The 22,111-nt window shown below is 38.0% G+C and overlaps 1 protein-coding gene across 2 annotated transcripts in view; it reads left to right on the forward strand.

Annotated features, from left to right (window-relative positions):
- Positions 1–22,111, forward strand: part of RPAP2 (RNA polymerase II associated protein 2) — a 50,051-nt gene that overhangs the window by 18,769 nt on the left and 9,171 nt on the right. For both annotated transcript variants that reach the window (XR_010373485.1, XM_064455497.1), the window contains exon 11: positions 1,027–1,095. Coding sequence is in view for 1 of the 2 variants with exons in the window: in XM_064455497.1 (XP_064311567.1) it covers positions 1,027–1,095 (69 nt within the window). In the remaining variant the exon portion in view is untranslated. The remainder of the gene's footprint in view (positions 1–1,026; positions 1,096–22,111) is intronic.

The following is a 22,111-nucleotide window of genomic DNA, read 5'->3' on the forward strand; positions in this document are numbered from 1 at the left end:
AACCCTGGTTTTGAATTTGTGGCCTGGTATTTCATTTTAAGCAACCTCCCATCTTCACCAGTGCCTTTAGAAGTCGGTATGAGTAACAGGGTAGCTTCATTCTGGATTTGATTTTATACAAGGCTGCGTAGAAGGGAAGCTGAGAGCAAGAAGGAAGCAAACATGGGGAGGCACTCGCCCCTCAGTATTTCTGTTGGATGGCGCCATCTGTCTGAACGAGATCAATCCTGCTAGCCTTCTTGGGTCTCCACATAGCCACAGCTTCATTTTTAGCTGTGGCTTTTCCATGAAATTGCTTGCCTTGAACGCCATGGGTCATGCCTAAATTCAGCCATAGCCATTCACACGTGAGTTGTTGAGAGTCACATTACCATTTGACTTAAAGCAGATCTGTCTGATTACGAAGTTCAGCCAAATGGTCAGCAGGTATAAAATGCAGCAGCACTTTTGCTGAGCGCTCGTGTGCTTCTTCATTCATACCTTATTTCCTTGCACTTACATCTGTACTGGCTCCCGTTGCATAAGTTAGAATTCTGGGCTTCCATTTTAAAAACAAGAATCATCAGAGGATTGTCTCCGGTACCTTAGAAAATCCAGTCTGTTTCCGCAACATTAGCTTTTACAGCAAATCTGGATCTGAAGCCAACGGGGGGAAAAACGTAAGTGTAGGAAGGCCTGTCTCTTCAGAAACGCATGTGCAGTTCCTGCGAATTTCCCAGTGGGTATGAGCGAGAGCCGAGCCCTCACAGCAGCCAGGACTATTTGAGAACTAATTTCAGAGAATTAGCTTCTGTTCAGTCTCCCCCATCCCGCTTTCATATAGAAAGAAGAGACGTATTGGGAATTCTGCAATTCCTCCATTACAGGATAAGACGAGTTGGTGAATTGCTCAGATAGTGCTGTAATTGCTACATTGTAACTCAGTGTATTAAGTCTTTTAATGGTTGACTTAAATCAAAATTCAGCTGTTAAAATCTGTTTACTTTCACTCTGAAATGTTCTGATTTTTCTTTTTTTATTTTTCAGGTTAACAAACAGAAATATTATTCACAAAATGCCTGAATGGACTCTCATTGCTATAGTTTTGTTTTCTGTGTAAGTACCCTTTAATGTCAAATATTCTCATACACAACTGTCTTAACTAGTCTATCGAGACAAGATTTAATTTTCAGATAAAAGGCAGGAAAGATTTCTTTAACTGGGGAATGAACGGAATTATTTTTTCATGCCAATAAACTAAATTCTCTTGACAAAACAGGATTGTCCCACTTGCAACAACACATTTACAATGGACAAACTTATATTAAAAAATAAAAGTTAAGCTTTAGAGATTTTTTTAAAGAGTGCTGTTGGGTTGAAGGAGTTGTATACTTCACTCTCTTCCATTTGCTGCTGACAGACACTCTTCCCCTCTCTTGACAGTAGGATAAAATGATGTGTATTGTATTACTTGGATTTGACATGACTGTTACACCTTTCATTTTCTCATTTTACTTCAAATTTCTTACAGGATCTCATTTTCACCGTTGACGTGAAATTATTTTCCTAAAGATATGGTGTGCTTCTAAATATGTTTGTTTGAATATTCTAGCAAACTTCTTTGAGAGGAGAAAGCTTTTTTTAACAACTCCCAGATTTCTGAAAGGAATACTGGGACCCAGTATTTTATTTTTATCAGGATTAGCTTTACTGCTTAAGATTATGATACTACAGTGCCTACAGTCCTCCTTAGCTTTGTTCTACTTACTGTAGAATTAAATCCTTTCCAAGGGTTTTCCTAATGGGAGGCCTGGTTTTATTATAGTGTCTTTCAGTAAACTTTTACACAGAGGCATGGTTTATAAAAGCTGTAGTCGTACGCTTCAAGTAACTTCCTTAATTTATATATTCCAAATTCATGTGCATTTCTGAAGTTAAAGATACAAACTTTGCAGTGTGTAGAACAGACAGTTCTCTCACAAATTCGTATTAAACATTTAACATTAGTTCACCTTTTAAGAAATCACTGGTGGTTTCACACTGTGTAAGACCTTGCCTTTCAGTAGGGTTAAACCATCAAGCAATCTTTGCATGTCTTTCAGTCTGAATTACAAGATTGCAAAAATCTTATTCCAGAGCCAGTTTATTACCACACTGCTGCCGCTTCTTTTGGGCTTCCTGGGTCACTGGAGCCTGTAGGACAGAGAAGTGCTTAGAGACATTCACAGGTCAAGAAGTGTTGTGGGCCAACCTCAGCATCCCCAGTACCGCACTTACTTTCCTTGATATTACTTCAGTCTGACACATTGTTCTGGCTTTACTGTCCCAAGGAAGACTATACCGGCAGGCATTAGAGTAGGCTTCAGCGAGCCTTACATCTATGTCACCCAGCCAGATACCGCTCAAATGATTCATTAAATCAGAACACAGAAAGTAACTTTACTTGAATGCCTTGGCATAAATTTTTTATTAACGATAAGAACAAATCTTTTGTCATTTTTACTATATATTCTTATGGTTGAATTGGTAATTTGTGAAACAGATCTTATGAATTTTTCAAGTAGTTTCTGTACATTTAAGGAAATGGTGACTCTCTTGATCAGAAGCTAAAATATGTTGCTGGTCTCTCAGCATATGATGAGCTCTAAATGTTTACATACCTAATGATTGTTTTACGAGTGCTTTAAAATGTTTTACAAGTAACAGGGGGTCTTGGTAGCAACCAGTAGAAGCAGAAAACCAAGTCTTTCTTTACTTTTGCTTTCTAAGGGTCCACCCCTGAACAAACAAATTATATTTGATCCTAAAATAGAGTTTATTTCTAATATCATTCTAGTGAAATAATGAATAAAACTCCTGTTGACTTTAGCTTATTGAAGGTTCTTGCAAGCTCATAATCTTCAGATTTTAAACAACTTCTTTCAGCCCCCTCTTACGAGAAGATGTGGAAGAATGTAGATGGGGTAGAATGAGTGTTAAGATTGCTCTAAGATAATCTTTCTGGAGATGTTGTGAGACTTAGAATTCCCAAATAATTAGATGTTCTAATCAAACTGGAATATTTAGTAGAAGCCAAAAGTGTGTAGGGGGAGGCTACTGAGGACCTAGGCAACCCCTCACAGACAGGTCCTCAGATTGTGGCCCTCTCACTTCTTGCAGTCTGCCAAGGAATCTGTCATATCTTACTGGTGTTGCTCATAAAAAGAATTACACTTTTTTAGGTCTTCTCTGGCTTCCCCTTAGCTGTACCGAGAGGTGATGCATGTTGCAGCACATATAATGTCATTTAGATCGCAGAGTTGTGTGGGGCCTTAGGGTGGCTCTTCACTAGCTTCTGTCACTGAAAGAGGAGAACATTTTCAGAATATGTATTTACAGGTCTTGACCTGGTCCCAGACACAGGATGGCCGTTTTAATCCTAACACTAAACAGTGAAGTTGCATAAGCAACGCCCTGGAAGAGGATAATACTTCCTCTTTCCAGGAGGATGGAAGACAATATTACAGGTACCCTGGGATACAGCAGGTATGAGAACAGAGACTACAGAAGGCAGACTGAGCATGGGATTTCAGGGTGTACTTCAAAAGAAAATACTAAGATCTCAAGTATTTTTTGGTTTGTTTGGAACAGGGCAGGGTTGTTTTGTTTAAAGTAGCAACTGTTGGACTTTGCACAAAATGGGGTGCAAGCATCGATATTGTGGCTCACCACTTCCTTCTCATAAATGGCTAGTGTGTGCTGAGGACTCAAACAGCATGCTTAGCTTCACAGTGCACTTTCAGAGTGCCCCGACCCTTTTTGTGATACGCTGCTGGGGAGAATATTATCGTTACTGCTGTGTTGAATTCAAGTGTCATCGCTGCTTAATACTTTGTACTATGTTATGGTAATGCTATCCTCTCTTCGTTGGAGTGTGCATTCTAACTGTTTGTAGGACACAGCATGTTGGATAGTCATAATACCTGATTTTGGTGCTTAAATTAGACTTGGACTCCCTTTATAGTCTGCAGGTCCTCAAAAAGCTATTAAAAGTACTGATGTGTCCTTGAGTCTACTGACTGTTAAAAGAAACCTGGGCTTCTAATTCATTCTCTCTAATTCTAATTCATTGCTCTGAAATAAAGTGCCTGAAACTACGCAGTGTGACCGTCTTTCTCAAAGTTCAAAATGTTGGAGATGGCAACAGTGGAGCATTTCCAGTTCCTAGTGAACAGCTGGATTTTTTCAATCAAATTATTGTATAAAATACGAACAGCCGGTCTCAGCCTTTATTGAGAATCTAGCCTGAGGCACTCCTATCTTTGTGACCAGCACTTCCAGCAATGCTGTATTGACCTTCTTAGAGTACACTTTTGACAGCCAGAGAATTATGTTCAAATAATTGCATTCATGCCTATCATGGAGAGGGTGACTCTTTGAGATGATCTGTACATCAGATTTCTTATTTGTCACTCTAATAGTCTTGGCAGTGGTAGATTTCTGTGTCTTCCTGTTGCAATGTTTAGTATGTTAAGCAGAATTTTTTGTTGTAGTAATAGCTGCTTTATAATGTACTATAAACTAGAATACAGAAGTTGTATCCTTTTCCCCCAAAGAACTTTGCAAGATACCAAATGAAGCAGATAAATAGATCCAAATACAGTAGCTCAAGAAAGGATGGAGAAAGCAGTGGGAAGATTGGTTGCTATACAAGCATGGGCACTCACTGTTTTTAGTGTATACCCCTGGTACAGTCTAATGGAAAGCTTTCAAGATATTTTCAGGAAATGTCTGCTTTCATCTCACTTATCTGAGCTGGCTGGTTCCAGTGAACTGTGGTCAGCTTCATCTACAAAACCTATGCAAGAGGTTCCCCCGCTAAAAGCTTTGAAGCATTTCAGAATGTTCTGGGATTAGTTTATAAGCATTCGGCTGCAGTATTTAAACAAACTCAAAATGACCACAATCGCTAAACAAAAGCCATCATTACATGTGTGCAGCCACTTTAGCTAAATGTGTCATGTGGAGATATACTCTCGAGGTTTACTCTCTTGGAACTGGAGAATCTTGGGTTCAAGTATGCGTTTTTACTTCTTCGCACACAAGAGCACATCTATTGCTCAACACTGACATTTCTAAATTATTTTAAGAGGAATTCAGATGTTTGTGATATCGCTACTGTGTTCTTGCCTGAAAATGTCTGAATGTTTGAAATGTACAAATATATACTGGATATGAATCAGACTTGCAGAGTGACTCTTTCATACAGAAACCACATACAATCAGCTGGATGATCTTTTATTTAGCAAGCCTGATGATACAAGATTGGTTCCAGGTTTCAGCTGAGAAAAATCATTTATCATTAAGCTAGAAATACAATTATTCCCCATTTTAAAACAGAGCTTGCAGGGCCAAAAATCCAAAAACTCTCTATATGTGAGTTTGAATGTGATCCTAGTATTGTCTCTGCTCTTGAGCTCTATCTGTAGAGTTATATTATCGTGTGAAATAGAGAAAAGGCAAGTTTGTCTTAACACGTTAAAAAATTTAAAAGTATATTCTTCCCTTTTTCTCTCTTAGTAATTTTAGGTTGTCATTTGGTGTGAACTCAAATAGGTTTCCTTTTAAACAGTTCTTACTTATCAGCACTTTCTAAGCAAACTCAGATCTGCTTGTTTGGCATATTGTAGAGGAGATCGGTATTACTTCCTCCTAGCATGTTCCAGTATTACTTAGGAAACATACATAGGACAGTGTTTCAAGGGATTTGCAGTGGTGTTAATTGGGACATTAATCAGTGCCAACTTTAAAATTAAGTAAAGACCTTCATAATTTGTAAGGGAGAAAACAGAAGAAGAAACCTTAGCAGTGTCAAAGAAGGTGTTTCTCCTTAGACGAAAAACCCCTGCTGTGTTGCTATAGTGCTGTTACACAGGGAAGTGACACTGGATTTCATTGCAGCACACAGCTGCAGGCTTTTTCTTTGCTAGTGTTTCTCATGGGAAGCCTTCTGGATGGGAGATTTGGATGTGCTGTGTAACTTTCATGCATGCCCAGCACAAACTCTCTGAGTCCAGGGCAATTAATTCCCCTTTCCAGTTCTGGTCCTTGACCTCATCAGCAGGAGTGGAGCCTTAGCACACGCTTGTCTCCTGGACTTCTGTTGCATGGCATTAGGGGGTTGGCTCCAAACGCTGCCTTCTCTACACCTGCCAGTTTTGCTGCCCGGTGCAAGGGAAGAGCAGGGCGATGGCTTTCTGCCAAGTGTCTTGGAAATCCCTCCGAGAAGTAGAAGTCCCAGCAGCCCTGTGTGTGGACATTCAGACTGAAGTCATGCCCAGCTGTGCAGAGCTGGTATGCAAAGTGCATCACCAGTTGCAAATTGCCCTTCGTGCTGGTGGTGTTCTAACAAAAAGATCAGTCAGAATCTAAAAATACTTTTATGGTGAATATAACTTTGGATCTTCTGCTTTTGTCACCCTTGGGAACTTTATATTCCAAATGTACTTGTGAATGAAGAATACGGTAGTAGGGACAGTACTTTCTTCTGCTACTTCATTTTTGCCTTTTGTGTGAGTAAATGAGATTTTTGTTGCAAGTTCTGTTTCAACCCTCTGAAAGATAACATGCTAGATTGCAGAAAAGTGCTTTATCACGTTGAGTCTTTGGGGAGCTAACTCGGTCTGTGGCATTCATATCCTATTGAACCCTGTGCCACAACTATGTGCCGATCAAGCAGGTGGAAAAATTGCCCAGCCCTATTAGAGAACTGTTTTTAAATTTGTGATTCTTAAAAAGGTATAAGTTTAGAAGATCTCTTTTGTAATACCATGTTTTTCCTCCTTCCATAATTGCTGCATACAGCTTTGCTTACTGGAAGTCGTGTCATAGCACAGAGTAAGTTGTCCGGTTACATGGCAATATAGAGAGTTCTGAACGAACGCTGCAAGATGCAAGTAATCCACAGTTAACAGCTGCCCTAAACTTAGTTTTAAACTCAATGTATTTTAACTTCATACACTGAGCAAACTGAACTGTTAATTTTGCAACTGAATCCTGAAGCTGTAGCCCTGTGAAAATATACTTGCTTCCTTATTAATAATTAATCTTAATACATTCAATGCAAACATTTTTTATCATGAAACATTACCCATCTGTTAAAAGAAAAACATGACTTTGACAGACACTTACATCTTTTATTTTCAGAGTTTTAACTTTATCTTAGTAAACGTTCTAAAGAACAGCCTACATTAATGGGGACATGACACATAGGCAGTGTGTTTAACTTACAGGAAACTTCATCATAAGATGAAAATCAGTGTTGATTTGGCTTGTTTCTGAAAAAAAAAAAAATGTAGAGGTACACATCATTGGAAAGGTTACTACGGCTTCCTAGCACGTGGTCCCCAGGTATTCTGTACCAGCAGAATTTTTAGCGTGGGCTCCAGATTAATTTGTTTGGTTTTATGCAGAGTCATAACGGTACCTCTGCTAGGCTAAGTGGTGCATCCTGTACTTCTTTAGCACTGAAATAAATTGTGCCCGAAGTTCAAGTATTGTATCCCTTCACTTTTCTGGAACCTCTATGACAGAAAAAGTTTGATTGTAGAAAATCCCTGAAAGAGCAGTATCTTCTGAAGATTTTGTCATTCTTCTTACGGTGCTTGATGCAGATTATGCACTGTAAAACCGTATAATGCTAGGCAGTAAGACAGGCTGTCTAGAAAGACAGTACTTCATTCCAGAGATTCTAGTGTCCTCTGTCATATTGCTGTTGAAAGTGTCAGACCTGACATGGGAGACAGTATTTTTGCTGTGAAGCGTATAATGGTTTGTAAGGAGGAAGCAATTAAAAACCGTAACTTCTTTAAAAATCTTGCTTTATGAATGTATTATGTTTTAGAAAACAATATTAAGTAAATAATTGAGCTAAGTTATAATTTGCTTGGATCAGAACAGTGGTCCACAGACCTACTTAGAGACCCATATGTCAAAGATCCATGTCAGTTGGGGGAAAATAGAGACATATGCATTATATTAGCTTTCAAATTTATGTTGGAGAAGTTGGGGTTTCTTATAATATTCTACAGTCACCAGGGATAAACTAAAAATTACTCAGAGACATGAAGATTTTGGAGAGGAGATGATTACAACTAATTAATTCATGAAGGAGGCAAGTTATTTTTTTATGTGATAATTGGTAGTGGACAGTATGCTGATGGAGGCTTGTTTTCATTTCCGAATCAAGTGCAAAGGAAGTTTGTACTTCTGGTTAGTTTGTTGCTTCTTGAGATAGAAAAACATTTTGACACTCAGTGGTCTCATACAGTCCGGCAGTTAAAGTTCTGATCTTGATGTGGGAGGTTAACAGTGAAGGCAAAAAATGGACAGTATTTTCTGAAATGTGTTCCTTTCATATTTATGAAACTATAAAATACAGCCTATTTGGGTCAGGAAGAAATACATGTGACTGATGAGGAGATGATGATGTATAAAGTGTATCTCTAGGTGATGGGCTATGGTGGAGCTCTCAGAATTTACAGACAATCCAAGGCAGCAGATGAAGCGTCAGGGTGCAGGTGGCTCTTTTGACACAAAGTGTGTAATTAAAATAAATACTTGGGATAAGAGGGCAACCATCAGTTAACCAGAATGATGTATAAATAAACATGAAATCACTATATATTCATAAAATTTTGCATGGCATAATACAAAGAAACTAGAATAATCGTGTCTGTAACAGTACATGTTCTTCTCTTCCCATTCTTTCCCAAAAGTAAGAGTCTGCTTTAATTGTCTGGTAGCAAACACAGCTAACCAGTATATGGGAGCTTAGTCCGGAAACTGCAAAGGGTATGTGTATAATTCTGTACTATTAGATGTGAAACCAGCATCGGTGCAAAAACTGTAGAGATGCTTGATTGTTTAGAGGCTTGGCATCTCGGTATGTTTCTCTTCATTTTGATGTATACCGCACTTACACCCTGTGTTCCACAGAAATGCACATCCGCTTTCTCTATCCATCTCAACTTTTTAAGAAGACACTGAATAGATCTAACTCATTCATAATAAAACTCAGTATTTCTGAGATGAGGTATTCAGGTTTTTTAAAAGGATAAAGAATAGTTGAGATTCATGTGGTTCTTCGTATTTGTTTCAAACCTCATAACATATTCTGCTTTTTTTAGGTATGCATTTAGGTCGGTGTACTTTCACAAATCAGTGTTAGTAGTGCTCTTCTGTTATAGAGATGGTAAAATCAACATTAAGAGTAGAAAAGTGATTTACTGGAGGTCGTCAAGTCAGTCATAGATCTGGAAATAAAACAATTAAACAGGAAGAGGGTTTGGGGTTTGGTTGGGTTTTTTTTAAACCTACCATGAGCTGGCATGTCCGGAAAAAGGTGCTTAAGAATCCTTAACTTTTGGGGATTTTTAAGAATCTCATTTTGAGAGGTCCAAAACTGCACTGGCATTTGTTTTCAAGACTGAGAAAGGCAAGTAGAAAAATATTGAGGTCCTTATGTTTAACTTCTGAAGAAAAAAAGTTTGGACACAGTGGAAGCAAGTCTGTTCCTAGCATGTCTCTTTACTCAGCTGCATTATTCCAGGTGTTTGATCTGTATATTGGACTGAAAGGCAGATAATCACGTTACAATGTTAGAAAGTTGTGAAACTAAACTAAGATCAATTTTATGATCGTTGTTTCCATGGTAACTGAGTACAGGTGAGTACATTTTATAAAGTCAAGTATTGACAAATTATTTACCTAAGCATACTGCGGTGTAGCTGTTTTAACTGTAAGACAGTATATTTTATTTAATCTTTATTGAATTTTTTTTTCACATGTCACTGAGATAATGAATTGAGAGGAACAGATTACCAGTATGTGGCAGCAAAAAATGTCCATCAACTGCAAAAACAGATGTATGTGAAACAATGTTTAATTCATAAAATGTACCAGGTTTGTATATAAAGGCATCTTCCAGATATTAAATTGTCCCGCTGTATGTGCGCAGTAACTTATACAACAGTGTATGTTTTACAAAGTCCTTAAAAGGTTCAGGCTCTCAAGAGCTTACATCTTAGCATTTTTTAATCTTAGAGACTTATACCTGTGCTTAATTTCACGTAGCTAAGTAACCCACAGGCTTCAGTGGCACAGATTCCAGTATTTGAGAGGTGTCACAGGACGTAAAAACATATGAGGTACATAAAAAGTAAGGAACAGAAGACTGAAAAGGATGAAACGATCAATTTTAAAATAAATTTAAAATTTATTTAACTTAAAATTTTGACTAACTTGCAAAAGAGGGAAAAATGGGAACAAATGGTAGGACTGAGAAGTACCTTTGATCTGTCAGCTGGTTAGCAGGAAACAGACTTCAAATAAATGGAGCTCTTTAAACAAGGCCTGTCCTTGAAATGTGTACCTAAGAAACGTAGATTTGTTAGGGAGAAACAGCTGATAGTGATTTCTTCTGGGTTTATATTGTAAACTTTTTTTTTTTTGCCTTGTCTTTATGCAGATAAGTAAACTAAACTGAAACCTTTCAGAACAAATCCCTGTATGAGTTTATGTGCTTTAAATGGCACGCAATATCACAGAAGTTCTGATGCTTCATGTCTGTGAACTAATGTTGTAGTTATTGCTTGGAATATGGTAATGTAGGGGTGGGTACTGTACTCCATTTGGTTCTGTTTGTTTGTTTTTTAATCATCCTGCAGTCCTATCTATTAATACAAAATGGTGAAATATAGTCTCTGATTCAGCTAAACTTTGTATGAACTGGGTAAGAAACTGTAGATGTCGTTGAGCTGGTTTCGGTGCTTGCTTAGCCGTCTTGTCTGGTGAGAGGTTTTTCTAATCCACTGTTAAAGAAATCTGGAAACTCTGTTGTGCATATGATTGCCCAAGTAATTGTTTTTGCCAGACCTATAGGATAGTTGTGCTATTGGCAGTCTTGGTAGTCATTTTAAAATAAGTCAAGATAGAGTTCCTGAATATCACGGTAACAGGAAGCAAATAGAACCATTACGTATTATTATTGTAGCTTTAAAGGAGCCGTGGGTCCCTGAATTTTTGTCACGAGCATTGTAAATTCAAAGTATTTCCAGAGTGTCGGATGTCTTCTTTCTCATTAGACAGGCTAAGCCTGGGTTAAAAACAGTCAGCCCGAGTACTTAATGAAGCCAACGGCTTAGTATTGCAGGATCAGCATAATGCTAGCGAATGCTCGCAGGGAATGTGACGTCATTTTCCACCTGCTGAGCGCTCTGAAATGTGTAGTTCCTCTCCTGGACAATTGCCGAGGGAACCGACTTTATTTTATGTGTGCACATATTGGGTCAGGAAACTTGCTCAGAAGGAGCATCATAGGAATGATACTGTGTGAGAAGAGACAGTGTTGATGCTTGCATCGCAAGGGTTAAAATAATTGTACAAAGCAATAGGCTTGTAAATTTTCTCTCAGCTGAACCAAAATAGTTGCAATCGTGTTCATGTGCTACTCGTCGCTCAGAGCGGATAGTGAGAAATGCCATTTTCTAGTTACTTTCTGAGAAGAATTTTATAATTCTACTGTGATAAAATCATGAGAGTTACATGAACTGAGAGTTCAGGATGTTTAATTTTTGAGGCATTTTAAATTTAATTTTTTCAGCTATTTGTATCTACAGCGCACATTCTAAGGAATGTTGTTTTCAAGTATACAATGCACAGAACTGACACAGACAGCACGAAATGAATCGTTACACCATTTGATGAAATGCTCAGTTGATGCTCATTTGAGCAATCGTTACAGCTCATTTGATGAAACGTCTCAACGTAGTTTCTTTGAACACATTATGTATTTTCAGTCTTTGCAGTAGACCTTTACTTTACCTGTAATTAATTACTGATCTAATGATGTAAATAGAATTTTTTTTTTATGTATAAGGAAGTGTTTTACTTGTCTTTCATTAAAGTCAAATGTCATCTATCTCACAGAGGCTAATATTTTGAGGACAGTCTGAATTTATTCGAGTTTTTTCCTTTCCTCGATCTTGTTGTATTAGTGCAGCAATATTATAAAACCTTTTTGTTGCAAGATCTTTGAAGTTAGCAGCTGGCTACTATAAATAACAGCTGGCAGCTGATGGAGCAATCCTTAACTTTCAGGGGAGAAGAAAAAAGTAGCATAAACAATACATCCTGCTATTCATGCAAATAGTTTGTTCATTAGCTTAAAAAAATACAAAGAGCCAGAAAATTTGCCCTTTATTAAATCAATTTTAAACAAACAGTTTCTGTACTGACGAGGTAGCTACAAGCCTGTTGCCTCAAGGCGTCTCCCCTGCATGGTACAGTTAAAACATTGAAGCGCCTTTCAAAAAACTTCCTTGTGCAGCTTAATGAAAAGACAAAAAATGAACCCTCATATGGTACGTTAGAGTAGAACCAGCAAAGCATTTTGCAAATGTTCACTCCAAAGCCCTGGCAAGGAAGGCATGATAGGACACGAGGGGACTCTGCTGCGCAGCCTGTTCGCAAGGGCCTGGCCAATGCCCTGACCACCGGCCTAGGGAGCAGCGGTGTTTGGGCTGGTACAGCTTTGGGTGAGCCTTGGGTTGTTTGCTGAATTGCCAGTCGCTTGTTTGGATGCAAATAACTGATTGGGGGCAAAAATGAAAGAAAGAAAGGGGAGGTGGGGGGAAGGCAAATCTATTTTCTCTTTGTCAGTCATTGGTAAGCACTTTTATCAAGTGGTTAGATAAACCCTTGTTACTGTAGGTGTGCTTTGCTTCTACTGTTGTATCCACGTGGCTGCACCACAAGTGAAATTTTGGCCCCACTAAAGAGGAATGGAAGTTGGCTTATGTCTGGACACCAACTATATGAAAAGTGTGTGTGGAAGGTGAACTTGAAAAGAAGAAAAATATGTATTTTTGTGTGAGTATATGCATAAACACATATCAAAGATAATATTTCGCTCTCTACAACTACCTGAGAGGGGCTGGAGTGAGGTGGGTGTTGGTCTCTGCTCCCAAGGCACTAGTGACAGGACAAGAGGAAATGGCCTCAAGCTGCATCAGGGGAAGTTTAGATTGGATATTAGGAAAAATTTCTTCACTGCAAGAGTGGTCAGGCACTGGCACAGGGTGCCCAGAGAGGTGGGGGAGTCACCATCCCTGGGGGTGTTCAAAAATTGTGTAGACATGGCACTTCAGGGCATGGTTTAGGAGGCCTGCGGGTGCTGGGTTGATGGTTGGAGTTGATCCTGGAGGTCTTTTCCAACCTTAATGATTCTGTGATTTTTCTTGAACAGACTTGTAGAAGCTGTATAAGAAAAAATGAAGGTAGTGGAAACAATTAACAAAGTTAACTTTTGAATGAACCTTAAGTTTTGCCGTATACTTGGATTATGTAGAAATTCCAGTTGTTGATTTTGAATCAGTGCTTGTAGCATTGATTTAAATGCAGTGGACAAAAATTTTAAACTATGAATAATTTAGTTTCTGTTGCCATCAGAGGATTGAAGTGTCTGTGCTGGATTCTGTGGACAAGTCAGTACACAATAATGAAAGGAAGTTAAATAATAAATAAAACATAAGTTGCACTTCAGCTATAAAATTCTTATCTTTATGACGAGAATAGGATCTTCAGGCTATATTTAAAACTAGACCAGAAATAGCTTTTCTTCCTCAGTAAGAAAATTGCCTGTTTATTTCTGTGGGTTGTTATCATTCAACACTGTGGGCTTTTGAGTGTTCTACCTTTCATTAACAAAACAGAGTATAGGAATAAATTTGGGGAGATTAAAGAAAACTGCCCCCTAATACTGACTTCCCTCTTTGACCAATAGGATATGCTAACAAAGGGCCCCAAAGTAGAGGTTCCTTTAATTTCAGAGCTGCAAATGACAGTAATCATAATTAATTATTTTTGGCACTAGTATCATTTAATTTAAAGGAAGATTTAATTTCAGAGATATATTTATGTACTTCTGCATCTTGTTTGTAAGTTAGGTGCCTCCAGTTTGAGATTGGCTGTCAAATATTAATGTGTTCTAATGGAAAGTATTCACTCCAGAGACAGTCTTTTGCTTTTAAGGTGGTTGGTTGTTTTTTTTTTAATGCTGAGCTTTTAAAATCATGCTCAAACTAAATTTCTAAGAAACAAGGGGGGGGGTTAACAGAAACTGTGAGGGTAACAGCTAAGTTACATAAATTGAGGCTGTAATGTTTTCTAATTTCTGAGTGTGTGTTAAAACTGTGATTGTGTAACCACTTAATTATACCAAAGGTTATAATTTTTTTTAAGCTCCGTGGTGTGGCATCTTCAACTTAGAACTGGAGTCACGTTGCGCTTCAGGTCAGCTTTCTGTCCGATACTCACTTTTGCCTGATGGTTGCAACATGCTTTAAGGTCTGAGGAAATCCCTGCTGTGATCTGAGATAGTTTACTAACAAAATTGCCGTCCCTAGGCAATCGTGCTGTATCCGCTGATGTACCGGTAAGCAAGGGACTCTGCCTCAGATTAAGCAAGCAGTCAATGCATTGTGAAGAACATTCAGAACTACAGTGGTGCTTTGGCTTATTCTGTCAAAATGTCTGAGCGCCTTTTGGTAGGGGTTCATGAAATGGGTAAACACGGCAAGCGTGTGAGTTCACCCCATGGCCTGAAGCACTATTATTAAGTGATTGATACATTGGCAACGCTCCAGTTATATGTACAGGCAGATGGTCTGCGGGCTGCAATGCACATCTATTTCATTGAGGTTTATTGCTGATCTGTACACTTGTTGTATTGACTCAGTCTAGCCATTTGTCTTAAAACAATTAGTTTTCTTTGATCAGTTTTGTTGGAGGCTTCCGTCATAGGAATATAATTAAAATGGAATCTAAGACTGTATTCTATGAAACTGCTATATGAAATGAATGGCATTTCTGATTAATAACATTTTTATTGCATTGCTAAGCCCATCAAACCTGTAACACGAGTAGTGCAAATATATTTGAAGTATTTTAAAAAAAAACAAAAAAAAAAAAAAAAAAAAAACAAAAAAAACCCCACACAACACGAAACCAGAACACCTCAGTCCCTGTGTGTTGACACAGTAGAACACACTGAAATGGCATGGTTGTCCCCATTCACTTGTTTAACATGGGTTTGGGTATTTCTAGAGGATTTTTAACACTAAATGAGATGCACTGTTACTGAGAATGACCTGCAGTGTCATACTGATACTTAAATTTTATAAATCTGCTCAAAAGTTTATTTAACTGTGGATGAGGTTTTGCGCTCCCTTCTATTTGCAATGCAAGGAGTAGGAAATACACTGTAGACAGCTGCTGAAGGACTCTTGGGCTGTTGATTAAATTAAAGTACCTTTTATTACTGAAAAAATTTTCAGGGCTCCTGTCAAAGTAATGGCATCCTCTTTGGTACTGTCTAATAACCCGCCTTTGGTCCAAGAAGTGGAACAATATGCTCAGCTTGGCCGTCAACCTGTCCAGTGCTGAAGGGCTCCTCAGTGGAGCACCTCTTCACCAGTCTTCCACAGGGTCAGCCTGAAAAACAATCCCTCTCCTACCGCTTGCTAACTGGCATTGCTGCAGATGGCTTGTTTTGATCCATACGGTATGGTCCCAATCCTTTATATCTCACAGAAGCAATCAGAGATTATTTCCTTCATGATTTCATCTCAAAATGGTAGGTGTTGGGAAGAAGAATATGTTAATACTCCTTGTAAATCTGAAAAACAATCAATATTTAGGTAGTACCATCCCAGATGTTTACAAAAATTGTGGATGGAGGAAGGCTGGAAATCTTGTGGTTTTATGGCCTTGTAACTTAATTCTTAATACCATTTAATTAACCATAAAGATGGGTGTCCTACATTCATGACTTCATTCTTCCAAATCCAGAGTTGACTTGTAATTGTCTTGCAAGTGTGAGTTCTGACTGGAAATTTGACAGACTTCCAAATTTATCTCCATTACCTGTGTCCCACACGATGGAGGTATTCACCTGCTTTTGAATTAAAGACTTGGACTGATAAGCTGCTCTTCTTTCAGAGCCAGTTGATCACACGCACAAAAAGAGCACTGGATCCCTAACCAGTCCTTGCCAAATCCCAGCAACATGCTTCGATGTAGAGTTTCCTTTAAAATATTTTTAATTTGTGTCTGAATATTGGCAATACCCTGGAAGACTTTTAGTGTAAAGGGTTTTTCTATCCAGGTAGCTTTCTGTTTAATGCTTTATTGGAGTAGTTGACAGGTTATGATCAATGGCACTCCCTAGAGCGTCTCCTGCATGGTTGCGTTTCCCCATGGTTTTTAGCATTGTTTCTCCAAAATCAGTTGTCGTTATCAATGTGGCATGACTTTATGGCATAGCAATTGAGCAAATATGCTTTAGCGTAGTGCTAGTGGCACACTGCTTGAATGGCTGGTTGATCTCTCAGAACCTTTAATAGCTACATTAAATCACCTGAACTGATGGTGGAGGTTTGTAAGCACTTTTTACTCTTTGTTAAGTGTACAAAGGTGAAGGTCTGGTAATGTGCACTAAAATGCTTGTGGGGTGAGAGGACTAGATTGCTCATAGCCATAGACCAACTTGTGACTATCCAAAGACAGCAAAAAATTCATCGGACTTTCCTGCAGGTGGGAACCCTTAGGAAGAGCCTATGGATGGCACCTCGATCAGAGGCATGTTGGCACCCTCCCTGTAGCAGATATGCAGTAGTCTGTGTTTCTGTTGGTGAAGGAGAAGAAAAGAGCACTGCCTGAGGTGCTGCCAGCTCTTGCTTCGTTGCCATGTTCTGAAACGATTATCAGTCATCCCGGTTATGATGACTTTAAAAAATTAAGTGCCTAAAACAAAAGGTAGAAAGAAACTGAGACAATTAAAAAGAAAAAAACTTCTATGTTGTGATGATTATGTGAAGAGTCTTATTCATGGTGCTCAAATGCCTGTAACTGGCAAAGATGTTTATATCCTGTTTTCCAAAGCTTCCTATGGAAGGACAGGTGGTGCTTGCCTCTTCCACCGTTCTGTGTCATAGTTCTGTTCTTGTTCAAGTTCCAAGCGTGCCAGACAAGGTAAGGGACTGAAATAATTGTGTTCAGATCCATGGCTTCTGCCATGATCAGTGGGTTTTATTTTGTTAAGCTTCTTCAATTAGAAAAAGTTGGAAAGACTGGAAATACTTATCTTTTTCTAGGAGGAGCTTATTAATATTCTTTTGAGAATAAACATATGGCTTTTCTTCATGAGTATACAAGTGCTTTGTATGATACCGGGTAAATCTGTGCACTCAAATTCTCAACACTTTTCATGTGATTTTAAGTGACAGTTGAGGGAAATGGAAAGGAGCCCAACTCTTAGGTGGTTGTGTTCTCACCCCTGTTTGCAGGCGTCTGTTTCAGAGAGCTGTAACTGGTTGATATCACAGTGGTGGCTTTGGAAATTTAACTTTTTTCAAAGGGGATGACAGAATTCATCTTAAACAAAAAAGTCCAGGAAGGTTTCCCTGAGGCTCACTGTCTGAGAGGAGGATGGTACTGTATAACTAGGGTTTTTTTCAGAAAGGATATTCACACCTTTGGATAGGAAGTGCCAGTTAGTGCTTTTAACTACATAAAAATATTACTCCGCCATCATATTTTCTGAAAGCATTCAGCTGTCTTAGTTAAGGTGTGCATAGATCTGCGAAGGAGTTGCGCATGCTACCGTATCAATTAATGACATATAATGCGACTGCCTTCTACAAATATTTTAATTTAGGTTAAACTCCTAAATATACTTGTCAGATGTTTTTGTAAAGTGACTAATTCATAGAAAGCTTGGGTCTTGAGTTGAAGCACTGAAATTATGTAAACGTTTTGCAGTAGCCAGATGTCACTTAATAGCCTGATAATAATACCTTGGTCTTCACGTTAATTTCACTTTTTTTTCCTTGAACATGTAACATATGTGGAATAGCCAGCAAACATGAATTTTATCAATCAGATATAGTTTGACATTTTTAACACTTTTTAAACTTTACAAAGACCTGTTTACCATATGGTGAAGTGGGTGTGCAGGAAACGACACTGTTTCATGAAGTCTGATACATACTGTACTACTTTTCCATGAGCTGAGCGTGAAGGTTTCCTTTTAACGGGTGTGCTGAAGGCAGGCCTTTGAAGCATGGGTGTATAAATTTGGACGGTCACATCTTTGTTTTGTGTGCTTCTGTAGGTGATTGTTTTAAACTCACCTAATCCTTTAGCTTTTCTTATATTTATTTGATTTTATTCACAAAAGTTTGCTTCACATTAATGCTGCAACATGTAAAAGAAGTAACAGAAAAGCAGAATTTAAATTTTTCTTTTTATTGTTGCAGTAGGCAGTTGTTATTGTCGTGGTCCCAAGTATCCTATTTCCTGTTTATATTCTCTGCAGCGTCTTCAAAAGAAGTTTCGAGGCAGTTCCCTGATCCTTGAACTGAAATCCTGTGTATCATTAAATTGAATTAGTCATGATAGTTTCTTCAGAGATAGGGTTGTCGCAGCTTTCAGTGCCTCAAAGATATTGATTCCAAATGCTGTTCTGGCTTATTTGCCTACAATTATGGTTTAATTCAGTTAGCATTCCATGCAAGGATGAGAGCACAGCCCTGAATGCCCTGTTGTGCAGTACCTTGCATATGCAGTGGCCCAGCACTGCTTAGAGCATGGAACTTCCCACCCAGTGCAAACCAGCAACTTGTGCTTGCTCCTTCTGCAGACAAAAGCTTCTGCTTCTGTTGCAACAGCCACGTAAGAGTAGAAAAGTACTCGACGATAACTGCCTTTCAAGTGACAAGCTAAAGCATCATTTAAATGCCAAAAGGACACAGTTTTTCAAGATGAAAGTGTTTGTACATATATTAATAAATGTTTAACATGTCCTATTAACATGTTAAATTAAATTAACATGTTAAATTAAATGTTTAACATGTCCTAATCAGTTTTTAACTGATTGCTGGAAACTTACACATGCCTGTCTGAAAGTACGTTTTGATTTAGTCTCCTGTTTATCTGATAATTGGTAGCTTAGTTTCTAAACAAAGTTCAGGTAAGGAAGAAAAAATTGATCTACAGCTAAAACATCTTTTCTTTTTTTAACTTCATTTCTCAATATTTAATGCCTAGCAGTTTCTCTGGCAATAGCAGTACCTTTTTCTTTCTTATTGTGGGTTATAATAGCTACTCTTTAAACAGAGTGTCTTAAACGGGGTCCGATAGTTAGGACATGTTTGTAATTCATGAAACTGTAATATCACAGAGTGCAGTTGTCGTCCATCCCCCCCAGAAAAAAAAAATAGAGACAGCTTAGCATGTGAGCTTCACGGTATAAAGATATTAGTTTTAGAATATTACTTAAAACTGCACAAGTTTTCTGCTCCTTTTGAAAAATAACGTCCTTATTAACATCCTCTTAAGCCCAAGGCAGGAGAAAGAAAATTTAGCTAGAAGTGCATGTAAATCTACAACATTGCCAAGGGAGTGTTTTGCAGTCTTACAGCACTCAGGAAGTCGTGACTGTTCATGCCACCAGCCTCTTTTCATATATAACCTGCTTAATCCTGAGAAGGGCAAACTGAAGACTAGTAATAACGCATCTCCAGGTCTTTCTCCCGCTGTCCTTGTCTGCGACTGGCTCTGAAATGGTCTCTCTGATCCTCTATCAGCACTTGCTCTGCTCCCCTGCTGATAAAGCATCATAATGCAAAAATCAACCTCCAGATTGTCAACCCTGGGCAGGGGCACTCTGCTTTACCAGTTTAAATAGCAACTGCTAACCTTCTCACCAGGACAGAAACAGCTCGGTCCTGTCTGTCATGAAGTACATCACAAAACCTAGTGGCCTCAGTCCAAAAATGACAAATCCAACTAACTGCAAACACTTCCCATTTGTGGGAGGGTTTATATGCAGAGTTTGTGTGTAAGTCTGTTTCTTTCCACACCACGTAGTTACTTTGAGCAGCTCTGGAAGTCCTTCTCACCAAGTGTTTGATAGCTGAAATATTTAGCTGAATGTACATACTGAAATGAAATCCAAAAAGAAATGGAAAATCATTTAACACATGAAGAGTCTATTTATTAATAAAAATTTTTTGTAAATTTATTTTTTTTATTAAAGGACTTGTTTACTATCTCCTGTAAGATCCTTTGCTTGTGTTCTATCACTATTTCTTGCTTAATTTAAAATATTCTTTTACATGCAGCTTTCCTCAAGTAGCGATGGTGTTAATACCAATGACTGCAGGGAGATTGCTCTCAGTTGTGACTCACTTCAAGGCTTTCTGAGCTGGGAAGTTTTTAGGAAGCTGTAGACTACCCTGAGTTTCTTATTAAAAGCACATCATTTCACAAACATATCCTCAAATAACTCCTATATGGTGTCAGTGGCACTATTTATCTAAACATAGTATTTGAGACGAAGTAACTGTTGCTGGGATATGCATTCTTGTTCAGTGATCTTGGCAGTAATGTTTGGTGTTGAAGTTACTTAACATTCAGCATAAGCTTCAGTACTTTATTTTGTTCATTAAATTTTTTTTTAATATTTGTGCTTAGGAAGTAGATTCAGCTTTTACTGCCTTTGCCATAGAATTAAGAGAAAAAGAAAGGAAGGCTCATCTCCATTACCGGTATTACGTATGTAGATGACCTGCATTGTCATAGCTCCTTCCATTCAGAGGAATGTGTTTTAGCAGCAGCACTATGCATGTTTGATTTTGGATCCTTTGAAGATTATGGCTTCCGTTGCTGTTCTTGTAGATTCTGGAACTAAATGCAGTATACAGTAATGCGTGCCTTGCAGTTTCCATGATTTCAGATGATGAATAACATTCTCTTTGGGGGTATGCACTAATGCCCTATTTATTTCCGTTGTCTGTTCTCATGTATATACTTTATTCTCCTAGTCGGCAACTACTTTCAGCTTCTATTCATTGTAATTTTTAAAATCAGTGGAAACTGGATGAGCTCCATCTATTCAGCAGTTCAGAAAATGAGGCCCAAATGGAAGATTTTTCTATTTGCTAAAATAGCAAATTTTGAAAGGCCAAGTATTGTTTGAATTTTAAAGCTAAACTTCATGACCTGAGTTCAGAAATATAATTTCCTCCCTCTCGCCCCCGCTTTGATTCTCTTATTTTTCTGAAGCACTCAGGTACTTTGAGACTTTAAGCACTTATTTTCTGTTTTGGTAACAAAATTTAGTTTCACTGTAGCAAATCTTTGCTATAGTATCAGCTTTAAAACTGAGGTTTAGTATCCCACATAAAAACTTCTCAAGATTAAATTAGCTTTGTTCTAGTTTTTGTCTAGCTTTCTTAAAGCATGTTTTTTTAAACAGTTCAGAGTGTAAGAAGTATTATTTAAACTGCTTTTAAGTTACAGACTGTCAAACTAGGAAATCAAATTGCTCTGATTACTCACACAAATTGCTTCTCGGTTTGAGAATTTGATGTCTCATGTGCATCAAGTAAAATTCATAATAATCCAAAATGTCTCTAAGAGACGCTTCTGTGTGTTTGGAGAAATCTTGGCTTAAAGCAAAATCCGTTTGACATACTGAGGGGTTTGTGGCATACAGAACGGGGAGGATCATCCAAGTAAGTGACCCTCTTGAATGTCTTTATGAAGGTTGACAGAGTGTGACTTCTGTCAAAGAGCCCTGTTAATAATTTCTAGTTAAAATATTCTTCTTGGTTACTTTACGTTACAATTTTTTAGCTTTTTTGTATTTTACTCATACGAAGAGCTATACAGCTTTTACAGTATGAATGTTCAGAAGCTTTTTGATAAAAAAGAAAATAATGACTGATATCTTTCCTTTTATATGTGTAATTTTATAACATTTTGCACTTTGTTCTGAATCTGTCTACATTATATAACATCAATATACAACCGATTAGAGGCATACAAACTACTACCTCAAATTTTTTTCTAATTAGATTTTAGTTTCACTACATCTTAATAAAAACTTGTATTTTGGAACAGGTCATATTGTATATAATACATACAATCTTATAGACTGTAATGAATCAAGTGTGATGTTATCAACTGCCTTTCTTCAATACAGTAGTTTGAATTCAGAAGCTTTGCGTTATTTACATCTGACACTGAA

This window comes from Phalacrocorax carbo, chromosome 6 (genome assembly GCF_963921805.1).
Source record: "Phalacrocorax carbo chromosome 6, bPhaCar2.1, whole genome shotgun sequence".
Classification (NCBI taxonomy): domain Eukaryota; kingdom Metazoa; phylum Chordata; class Aves; order Suliformes; family Phalacrocoracidae; genus Phalacrocorax; species Phalacrocorax carbo.